This window comes from Dysidea avara, chromosome 1, assembly GCF_963678975.1.
Source record: "Dysidea avara chromosome 1, odDysAvar1.4, whole genome shotgun sequence".
In the NCBI taxonomy this organism is placed as follows: Eukaryota; Metazoa; Porifera; class Demospongiae; order Dictyoceratida; family Dysideidae; genus Dysidea; species Dysidea avara.
In genome coordinates this window covers 44,162,159-44,174,151 of record NC_089272.1, presented here as the reverse complement: position 1 = coordinate 44,174,151, position 11,993 = coordinate 44,162,159, and the positions used below count along the sequence as shown (strand labels likewise).

The window sequence follows — 11,993 nt, the reverse complement described above, 5'->3', positions numbered from 1 at the left end:
GAACGCGTGAAGCGGTTTCGCTCAAATTTGGAATGTGGAGTGCTGCAGTTGGAGGGCATATGTCCACAGCAAAAATCGTCTTATTTCATCAAGGAAGCACAGAGCTACGGAGGTGCGAAAATTGCATTTTCTTTCTTCCTGTCAATATACTCACGGGTGTTACGTGCCGGCTTCTTGGGCCGCACGACACACTACCGTGTGTCTTGATGTATATAAATTTTGGAGATTCATTATAGTTATATTACTAAACTTACATATCTTCCACGCCCACATGCCACTAACTATGTATAATGTCCACATTTCAAGGACAGGGTGCTTGGGTGAAGAATTGAATCTCCTCTGATTTTTAAATATATACTAGTAGAGGTGTGTGTGTGTTGTGTGTGTGTGCAATTGAATTGTGAGCATTGAAAAGACAGGAAAAACAAAGGGAAGGGCTAATTTCCAATGAGGGGTTGTAAAAATTATTAAGGATTAAAAGCTGTTATAATATTATACAAATCAAATACTCTAGAACAATCAAATGCTGTGATAAAACAATTAAAATGATGTTATGATTTTAATCTATTAATAGTTACTGTTTTTTCTGCGTACCGTATATGGCTGGAAATGTGATATGTGCCATTGCAACACTGTGACCTCTGTGCCACTATAGCTACTTATTAACTTTATTCTCAATTCTTGTCTATGTTGGGCTTTTGCAAGCAAAATAACTATAATATGACCTATCCCATTTTATAGCACAATTACTTAGTTAGTTATTTATTTGATGGTCTGTTGCCCAAAGAAGTTGAAATGATAGGTGAAGATGACAAAAGAAGGTCAGTGCACACCTGTCATTGCAACTTTCTGCAATTCAGAGATTTTTATCATTATAAATGTTCATGTAAAGGTTAAGATATTCTAATAGAACAATAGAATCTAGTTATTGTGTTACAGGTACTATATAGTGTGTTCCAGATTTGTTAAAAGGGGTCTTATAGCCTTTCTAATTGCATGTACCTGGCAACCCATAATTATGACTTGACTAGTGAATAAGATACCAGCTTGAAATTTGGTCATTTGACACTGCTAGCACACAGCTATTGTTTTAAAAGCGACCAGTTAAAACTATAAGGAGATATGATCAGTCAAACTCAGAAGCTTGGATAGGCTCTAAGTCCCTTTCCATTACTTTTAGAGTACAATAAGAGTGAGAGCACTGGTACTGTATTTTATTCAATAACAGGGCCATCATGATATTTTAGCAGCAGTGGTGGACACATAATCTATATATTAATTCTCTTCGCCCACGCACGTGTTTTTCGAGCACTGATCCGTCATTCTTGGTCGGATTTCAATCGGATCGGTACCATTCAATTCTACAATTTGAGACAAATCTTATGATCCAGGATTGGTGGCGATTCGTTGAACTACGGAAAATACCCTTTAAACCACCTTAACTACCCTAGGAAGACACGAATTCGTCCAAAACTTTCTTGATACCCTTATCGTGTTACCAGCAAACACAAACTCCTCCCAGGTTTTTCCCCCGATTAGCTTCAAACTCGCTAAATCAACTACCCGTCCAAATCAATGTGTCATAAGGTGGTTTTCGTGTCTATCATTACGTGCTAACTTTGGTTGCGAGATACTTATCACTGTCAATGGCCATTATAAGTTTACGATACGCGTATACGGCATCCCGGTATACACGCGTTGCCAATAGAAATCGGATGACGTCATGGTTAAAATTTAATATCTAAAAGCTTACAGTGAGATAGGATCAATCACTTTTTCATGATTTAACCAATCACATCAGCGAATTTGATCTTGTCCCTAACCTTTAGTTGTTATCCTTAATTTTAAAGTCTAGCTGGTGCCTTTCACCCTCCACCCATATGAACACCCATCATACTATTATACTCCTCAGATTTGTATCTATAGAGGTAAGAAATCAACAGGTATGTATGTATGTAGCTAGTAGTGCAGGCATCAAGTAATACATGCTTTAAATGGTGATCAATTTCCCCTTCCAAAACCACACACAGTAACATCATGTGCTTGTTTGTGTTCTGTTGGCATGTTTTTCTCATGAGCCAGGACATGTGTGCACTCTACACTTCACATGTATACTTGTTTCCAGGGACTGCCTATTTGTTTAGTAGTGTGTCCATGTTGGCAAATGTACTCAAACAGTCATTATACATGTAGCCATTATATGTGACCAGATCTGTAAAAACAGGACATAATCGCATATTTTTTGGATTCCTGTTTATTAATATTTATAATCTACTTAGCCAAGTGTACCCACTGGCAAAGTTTCAGCTTCATATGCCAATAACTTTGGGAGTTACAGCCCTACAAAGTAGCAACAACAGAAAAATCAGTATGTACAGTAAGCATAGGGTACAAAAACGGTTGTAACTTACCAATGGATTGAGGTATGGAGCCAAAATGTTTTACCATCGTGTTCGCCATGAACAGGGGAAGCAATTACTGGGTAAGTTTTTCCTTTACTCACCCTTCTTCACTACATACAAAGGCAAAATTTGTGAGGAAATATCGATCATGTACGATTGCTTCGACATGACATAAACAAACACTCATAACTTATGTATCCTTGGGTCTACTGCAATGAAACAAAGATTTTCCAACTCCTCTTGAGCAGGCAAATAAGATGATATCTAGGGTTTTATTGTTAGTCCCTTCCATCACTAAGAAAGAGGGGTTTAAAAATTTACGGAATTTTTCAATAATACGTAAGTATTTCACCCAATGTATTCAGTGCTTTATACTGTAAATTTAGGCTTGTACGATTGTGCCCCTTTTCACAGATCCAGTCACATATGTGTCAGATTGACTTGAATAATATAATGGTTGTATCAGATAAAAGTTTCGTGGGAGCCAGAGACGCTACTCCTCCTGCACTCTCCCAAGCTTACAAGTACCATCGGGGTACAGTGAGATTAAACACATGGTTACAGTGATTGATGTTCTTGGCAGTGTTTGCACAGTTGTGCTCAACAGTTGTGGTGGGCATGACTCAATACTGTATAATGCAGTATTATTTAAATACAGCCATCAATTCAAAATTTTCTATTTCTTGACATGTAGCATGTATGTATTGATAATGTACAGTGTGTGTGCCCAAACTTGTAAATATTATGCATAAAACTATGTGTGTAATGTTATGTTATAAAACACACCTGACTACACCCATGTACTATTTCTTGTATGTCCATCTCTGGCTGCTACGATATATGTAAAGATGATGATATATCTCTGTGTTTATTCACCGCTGTAAGTGTTAACCATCCACATACCTTACATGTATACGTATTTTCAAGTTGTGATGTTCTATAACTGCACTGTCATTTTGACAAGTATATGCACACAATACAACAACACACACACACTACGCTACACTGCACTGCACTGCACTACACTACACTACACTGCACTACACTACACACTACACTACACTACACATTATTGTAGTAGACCCACTCACTTACTTACACAGGTATACAATTAGCATGCAAGGCACTCATGTATGTATGAAATAATGATTAGTTTGCATGCAAGAGTACAGTACTTGAGTTGTAACTGAATTATGTGTCTGTATAAAATTGTTTTTTTTGTAGGTGTATGTCTCACAACAAAAAACATTGAAGACAGTATATGCCAGACAACTACATTTGCCAAATGTACAAGGTTGATGTACTAGCCGGATACAAGTAGGTATGCTTTAATATGGCAGAACCTCAGTCATACAAACTTCCTTTAACCAAATGCTGAAATGACTTACTTTTAGAATGTGCTATTGGTCTAAGAGTAATCTAATCTTATAAGACTATTCCACACTTGACTTGAGTGATACAAATTTCTCTAATGTCTGAACACTAGGTGGTCTATAGCTACAGGGCATTGTACTGCTGAAGTTCTGCTGTAGTGATGGTGAAATAGTGTTGCCTCAGAAACACAGAAAAACATGTACATTATTTACTGTAATGCAAAGATGGTTTCTAGTGTTATAAGGGTATGTATGTATCTAAGAGTAGTGGGATCATATACTTGTGTAACAGTAAGCCAATGACATTTATAAAGATTGCGAGTGATGGAGTTCTTCTTTTATGCACTCTGCACAGCCGCACTCTGAAGGCTTATCACAGGTTTTCTTGCCTAATATCTACCTCACATGTGTTCTATCAACATATTCAAAGAGGCCACAATGTTTATATCGAGGATCGTGTTTATGGATATTTTATACACTGTGATATAAATGTAGCTTTTATTCAAACCATAACTTTTAACCAGTGAAACACAGTAAATATAACAAGTTTGTTGTGTATCTCTAGGTGAAGAGATTTTGATCGCAAGTGAACTCATCAGGAAGACATCAGATTTGTTATTGTTGAATCATGTAACACATTGTAATTTGATCATTTGATATTAATTTTGTTGCAGTGTAATCTAAACTATGCTAACTTATAATTATATTATGTCTGTATTGTATTACCTATGACCTTCTAGCTAAGTCTGTACTATGTAAGTGTATGTACTACATATTATGTACTGTAGTTGTGAGAAGTTACCATAGTCCGGTTAGCTCATGAAGTATTATCTGCCTAATGTTATTCTGACGTAGTGGCCATAACATGGTGTTGTTTGGTTGATTCTGTATGTAAGGTGTACTGAAGGTGCTGTTCCTTGGTAATGGTCTATTGTAGTGACCTCTATTTAACTATAAACACGCCCTCCTAGTTAGACCATAGGCGGCGCCCCCCCCACTTTTATGGGACAAAATTTGCAAGAAAAGATCGAAATACTCTAATAGAACAGTCAAGATCTAGATACTCTAATAGAACAGTCACAGAGAAGCGGTGTAGCAAGTGCTACTTAGCTACGTATGTGTAGTAATAAATAAGTTGGTGGAAGGCAGCTATTGTCTGCAGCTGGTCACCTTTTTGTTGGTCTTTACTAGCCTGGCCCCCTCACTCTTTGGCCTGTTCCATCGCCCTTAAGTTAGACTACTCTAATATAAAAGCCAGAGTATGTATACTTATCTGGTTAATAACATTTTGTACATCTTGATATTATCAAGATGTAAATTTTCATAGCTAAATACCTCATCCACTGGTGTGTAGATAAGATTATACTCTCTAGCACAGTTAGTGAGTTTTGGTTCATGAGAAATTGTTTAAGATAAAAGTTGTACCATTTATGGAAATTTGCCAAGTGAAATGTGTTTTTAACAATTTGGAGATCTGCAAGGCGTATAATTGATAAATATGCTGTACATATGTAGGTTTAGATTCCACAATAAATGCGAGGCATTTACTGAAGACTATGACATTCACGAATATATAGTGGTTGTCTGGTGAAAACAGCAAGGTTGCCTGTAGTTAATAGCTCGTAGCTGAAGGGACACCCTTCAAGATCATTGTTAGTTGATAAGTCACGAAGTCTGTCTCTCCACTCCACTGTCATAACATTTGTACCTGATGTGTACCAACAGTTGTTGTTCTCATGACATCAGTGTCACTTCTCACATTAGCAGCATTCACCATTTTAATTGAGTGTTCTATTGGTTAGTCAAATTAATGGTTGTTAATTGATTTTGGTACTCTCCCTACATCATTACTATAAAATGTGGTGACTTCCTGTCTCAGAGAACCCATGCAAGTACTGTGATGTCGTGTCTATGATATGTTGTGTAACATTGTAATCAATACCATATATGTACAATGATCCAAATCTGTTGTAGTTGACACTAGTAAACACCCCTGATCATTTTATACAATTATACTTGCAGGTATGTTTGTAAGTAAAGCATCACAACCAATGTAATAAATAATTTCATCATTCAATATGACTATAGCTTTCATGAAAGCATATAAGTACTGCTTCTGCTAACAAGAGATAACATGTTAAATTCAGCTTCCTACCGTAATGACATAGGGAGAGGGTCTCAAAGGTTTCAGGAAGACCCCGTTTAATTTCTAAGTTTGTAGAACGTAACACCACAGCACAAAGGTGAGTGATAGTGAGTACTACAGCTGTAGCACAACAGTTTATAGTAGCAAAATTTGCATTCGTCTCTCAGGGACATCGACATGAGCCCGTTTATAAAGATTGAGATACTCTAATAGAGCAGTCACATAAATAACAGGATATTATAAATATGAGTATTGAGTTGTAGGGTTGTTCATGTTGATTGTGGACATTGTAGTAATTATAGATACTCAAGATGCATCCTCAGTGAATGCATCCTCAAAGGTTACTGAAGATGCATCCTCAGTAACCTTTATTTTCTTTGGTCTTTAACTTACAGCTAGGCCATGGCATCACCAACCCACTCCACCTAAATAAAGGTGTCTCCTCCGCCCCTGTAAGAAGGTGGCTGATTTGGACAAGTAAATTGCTTTTCACATGGGAAATTAAAGGTGGAGGGCCTCCCTACAGCAGTGACTGCTAAAACAGGTTTCATTATAATTATATCCTATACAATACAGTAATATTTGTAGCAGTGGTATTTGTACCTTGTAAAATGTATGTGGTATTTGTGCTAACTTATCACAATCACTGATGATATACTTTTATTGTAATGATCAGAAGATCATCTATAATATCAAGAGTTAATAATAAGAGCACTTGTTAGTCTCATAAGTACACAAGCTGTAAAACGTCTGCACGTATACAGCACTACTGTATGATAAAGTGATACATTACATTTTGTGAAACATGTGATGTACTGGGTACATGTGTTCCATTGAGGTAACACATCAGATGTTCTTATGGGTCAGATAAGCTGGATTAGCCATCATTGGTACATCTTGATGATCAGAAGGAACTTGTACAGTATCATATTGTGGTACTATGGAAGAATTTGGATCATTATCTTGACCTACTGGAAGATCAGAAGGAACTTGTACAGTATCATATTGTGGTACTATGGAAGAATTTGGATCATTATCTTGACCTACTGGAACATAAGCTGGAGATGACTGCATCTTGATTGTGTCTGTGTTTAACTGCTGCTGGTTCACAGGAGTTTTAACTTCTACAGTAAACACAAAAGTTATGGATAATTGTTCACTTGTGTTTATACATCTTACCAGAAGTGATGTACTTCAGTTTGTGGTAACGCTCCACACACAACCAAATAATAATGACAAGAGTTATTACTAATGATATTATAAGGAGAACAATGATAATAGTGAATACAATGATCAAAGTTGTGTTCCCATCATCATCTGATTCACTGTCATCATCTATTAGTGATTATGATGAGAAACGTGAATTGGTCAGTAAACCTTTTAGTTATGAGTGTATGTGCACTGTACTTCTGGTATGTCCATCACTAATAGAATAGAAGTACATAGCTATGGTACGCACATGCACACAGACACACTACACATGCACAAACTGTTACGTATGGAATAACTGCCATAAGATTAATTATTCATACAGTTAATACTACTGCGTAGTATTTAGCTTGCAGGAGGAAATGTTTAGACAACAGCTATACACAATTTATAAATTATCAACAAACCTTTAATTGAAGTGGTAGCTTGTAAAACAATTGACTTGCTTTTGGAAGGTTGAACTGTACAGACAGAACATTTGTAAAAAATAAGTGATAATTACAAATTGAACTATGTACTTGTTTACCATGCAATTATGCAAAAAGAGAAAGTATAGAAAACTAACAAAATAACTATTATTAAAAATCTTTTATTAACCTACAATATTATAGCTTACCTATTGGTATGCTAGGTGACACTCTGGTATTCACGATCACTTCTTTCCCTTCTCCCTGACACATTCCCACACTAGGGACAACACTGATCCTATATGATGTACCACTGGTTAGTCCATTAATAGTGTACTGAGTATCAATCGTGGTAAATGACACCATCACATCACCAGTTATAGTGTAAATCACACTACCAACTGATGTACTGATCCATGATATAGTGATGAAGGTGGTACCAGTATCCTCCACTGTGATGTTGATGAGTGATGGTGGATCTGTAACAAGTACGTATAACATACAAGTTAGTAGTGTGTGGGTCGACTCAATTCAGATTTGACTGTAGCATACAAACTGATATACTAGCCTAGCAGGTGATTCTGCAGTAACTAATCAGTAGTGCACATGATTAAGGTTTGCAAAATTGTGTTCAAAACTATTAGCATCATTATTATTACTACTACTAGGGTTGGGCGATATAGAATTTTGTGACATGCAATTATTACATGAGTCATTAAATGCAATTATTGCAATATTGCATGTGAAAATTGAAACACAACCACATAGTTTGAAAAGTCCATATGGCTGCTTGTTTTCACTGAGAATTAGTTTACAAACACAACTTTTTTGCTAACAAGTTAACCAATTGACATAGTTAGCAATAATATGCACAAACTGTATAAATATGAGGTCTAGAAGAGACAAAAATTAGACGATAAATGCGATAATTATATTGCAAAATGCAATAGATATTGCCTATGTATACAATAATATTGTGAAGGCAAAATAATACATGCGATAATGGTATTGCGAGCACTTGCTTAGGCGGTATTGGCGATTTATTGAAATATTGCCCAACCCTAACTACTACTACTGAGCAGACCTCTGAAAAGAGTAGCTATGATTTAATTTAATTTTGTTATGTAAGACTCAAATATGAGTGTAGTACATATCGAGTTAACATACACTTAATAAGTTAATAAATGAATGTAAGTTAGGAGAATTAACTGTTTCTTCAGACAGAGAGTTCCATAATCGAATAGCTGTGGGTAAGAAGGAGTGATAATAAGTGTTTCTTTTAGCAGGATTAGTCACAAATCTCACTTGATGACCTCTTGTCCTGGTAAAGCTTCTATGAAGATAATTGAAAAAGTCAACTGAAACAATATTGTTGATGATTTTGTAGAACATGACAATGGTAGACTTAGTTCCTTCTGTGTTCAAGGGATTCCCATTTTGAGCAATTGAGCACGTTAGTTACACTAGAATATCTATAATAATCATTAAAAACAAATCTAGCAGCCTTACGTTGTACCTTTTCAATCTTGTCTATGTTAGATTGTGTAAATGGTGACCAAACAACAGAGGTGTACTCCAACACTGGTCTAACATATGTAAAATAAGCTAAAGATTTGACACGAAGTGAATACTGACTAAGGTTTCTTTGTAAAAAAGCTAGAATGGAATTTGCTTTACAAGTGATAATGCCAATATGTTTAGACCAAGGAGATATTTTGGCTTATTGTAACTCCTAAATATTTTGCTGAGGTAACTTCACGAATGAGGTAGTCCCTGATCTTGTATGTAGTTGATAAGGGTTGATTTTTGCTAGTTATAACTAGGTGTTCGCATTTGTTAAGGTTGAGAGACATAAGCCAGGTTGCAGCCCAGCTGACTAGTTTATTTAAGTCTTCTTGCAATATTGAAGCATCTTCACTTGAAAGGATAGCTCTGTAAATTATTACATCATCAGCATACAAACGAATCTTAGAGGATATAGAGATAGGTAGGTCATTAAATAAATGTATATTATGAACAGGAGAGGACCCAGGACAGAGCCTTGAGGAACACCAGATAGCACACTGCAAGATGAGCTGTGCACATTTCCAAGAATGACTTGCTGTTTCCTGTCAAGCAAAAAATCTTTAATCCAACCTAAATATTTAACCACTGATACCATAGTGGGATAATTTGGATAGTAAACGTTTATGAGATACTGTATCAAATGACTTTGAGAAATCTAGCAAGAGGAGATCTGTTTGAATATTAGCATTAAGATTAGATGTAAGATTATTTACAGCCTCTAAAAGTTGAGTTTCACAGGAACGGTGTCTTTGGAAGCCATGCTGTTCCCTACAAATAATATTAAAAGTGTTTAGATGATTAGTTATTGATGAAGACAGCGTATGTTCAAATATTTTGCAACAAATGCATGTCAATGAAATGGGACGGTAGTTGGAGGGATCTGTATGGAAGCCCTTCTTAAAGATAGGTGTAATAAAAGCACTTTTCCAATCAAGCGGAAGTTTACCTTGGGTGAAGGAAGCATTAAATATCAATGCAAGGACTGGTGCAATGTTAACAGAGGTCTCTTTTAGAAATCTAGCTGAAATGCCATCAAGACCAGAAGCTTTATGAGGGTTCTGTTCCTGTAAGAGATGAGAAATACCATCACAGTCAATTTGGATAGGAGATATGCCTGGGTAGGAGGGGCCATCAAGGGAAGGAACTGATTCAACTTCGGAGTTGTCAATGGTGGATACAGACAAAAATTGATGTACAGATCACAACTGAAACGACACAAAACTACAATTATACGCTACTAGACCAGCTTAATTGATCAATATTGATCACATGATGGGATAGAGAAATCAAGTTTTGATGCTGATGGGAAAATTAATTGTTGTCATGGTTACATCAATCTCAATATTATAGCCTCTATGGTATCATGTATCATGGGTAAAGGTGTCAGTTAAGAAGTATATAGTGGGGATGTCAACAAGGTGATCAATTATTTTTGCCCTATTTTAGACAAGGAAATCTAATAATATCCTGTGTACACATAAAATTAATTGTTGTTGGAAAACAACAACAATACTCCATATATACTGTCCATACTCATACTTGAGGTGTGTGCATAATCTAATTAATCATAAATCACGGTTGTGTGTATATACTTTGTGCATTAACACTACTGGTTAATGCCGGAATCTAACTTACCTAATACTGTCAGAGTTCCTATAGAGCTCTCAATAACTCTATTCAACAATGCAAAACTACACTGATATGATGACTGATCATCAGTCCTGTCCACTGGACCAACTCTTAACACACTACTGTTTCCATTAAGTGGATCAGCTATCCACTCCAGTCCAACACTAGTGTCTCTTAGAATTTCATTTCCACTGATATCCTCATCACTGACAACCACTCCATTTTTTCTCTTTATTATTCTCCAATTTGGTACCACAATATTAGGATCAGCTCCAGTAAATCCACATGTACAATTTACCACTTGATTGATACACACTGTTGTGTCTTGTGGACCATTAGTGATAGTGAGAGCTACAGACACACACATACATTACATAATGTGTTAAGTAATAAGTATTCATACCATACAAACTCTGGAAACTTTCAAAGTTCTCCGTACAATTTAAATCAAAAGTAAATCTTAAAACTCCAAATTAAATTCATAGGAAAAACACATGTATAGTATAGCTAGTAGCTACCTACATGAGGTGACTGCACACACAGATAGAAAACAGTACTGATTAGACTCTACTACAACTTACTACACTGGTATTACTGACTAACATGAATGTAGTTCATGCACACACATAGGCGGCGGAAAGGGGGGGGCTAGGGGGCTAAAGCCCCCCCCCCCCCCTCAGAATGATATCACACCGAAATTATCTTTCTTGGAGTGGGGCTGAAAACCGTGATAAAGATCGAGATACTCTAATAGAGCAGTCACTCTAATAAAGTAGTCAGTGTGTAGTGAGCTATGAAAGGATTTTTATGTAGTTTATCAGCTAGAAATGGTAGCTGATGAGGTGGAAAGCTCTTGTCAGTTGGTTGCGACCTTTTTTTTTTTTTTTTTTTTTTTTGGTCTCACCTTACCAAACTATAGAAATAAGTCTGGGTCAGCCCAGCCCCCCCTCATATCAACTACTTCCTCCGCCGCTGTGCACATATTTTATGATGTAACTAACTGGTGGAACTCTAACCTGCTGATGCTGCTGTAACAAGAAAAATGATTATATACACTTTATTATCCATGAATTTCTGATATCTTATATATAATCCTACAATACAGAGTAACATTCCATGTAACTTCCTTACACCCAAAATGATGCAGACTTGTAGGTAATGCAGTTATATATAGCTATTACATGCTGCTGTTCCAAGAGTAGTGATGTAATTTGTGCCAATATAAATAGTTACTTTGTAAGGAAGTAGTTAATGTGTGGGA

General features: G+C 36.3%; 1 protein-coding gene and 1 long non-coding RNA gene across 3 annotated transcripts; one reads left to right on the top strand and one right to left on the bottom strand.

Annotated features, from left to right (window-relative positions):
* The first annotated feature begins 1,868 nt into the window (after positions 1–1,868).
* Positions 1,869–4,605, top strand: LOC136265555 (uncharacterized). The gene is made up of 3 exons (XR_010705594.1): positions 1,869–3,282; positions 3,627–3,723; positions 4,341–4,605. It is a non-coding gene; the product is annotated as an uncharacterized lncRNA (long non-coding RNA).
* Positions 4,606–6,582: 1,977 nt separating this feature from the next.
* LOC136265436 (uncharacterized) lies at positions 6,583–11,919 on the bottom strand. Of its 2 annotated transcripts, XM_066060285.1 has the most exons (7): positions 11,749–11,919; positions 10,739–11,083; positions 7,747–8,016; positions 7,538–7,591; positions 7,101–7,256; positions 6,965–7,045; positions 6,583–6,889 (listed from the first exon to the last, which is right to left on the bottom strand). In XM_066060285.1, the coding sequence occupies exons 1-7, from the start codon at positions 11,843–11,845 to the stop codon at positions 6,768–6,770; spliced, it is 1,125 nt and encodes a 374-aa protein (XP_065916357.1). In that variant the 5' UTR covers positions 11,846–11,919; the 3' UTR covers positions 6,583–6,767. The 2 variants fall into 2 exon arrangements, with proteins under 2 accessions (XP_065916357.1, XP_065916365.1); XM_066060293.1 differs by lacking the exons at positions 7,101–7,256; positions 7,538–7,591.
* Positions 11,920–11,993: the final 74 nt, after the last annotated feature.

Coding starts and splice junctions, on each gene's coding strand:
- LOC136265436 (XM_066060285.1), bottom strand. CDS start 11,845: ATGTTACTCTGTATTGTAGGATTATATATAAGATATCAGAAATTCATG. Junction 11,084..11,748: donor TGTTACAGCAGCATCAGCAG/GTTAGAGTTCCA, acceptor GTGTGTCTGTAG/CTCTCACTATCACTAATGGT. Junction 7,257..7,537: donor AGCTACCACTTCAATTAAAG/GTTTGTTGATAA, acceptor AATCACTAATAG/ATGATGACAGTGAATCAGAT.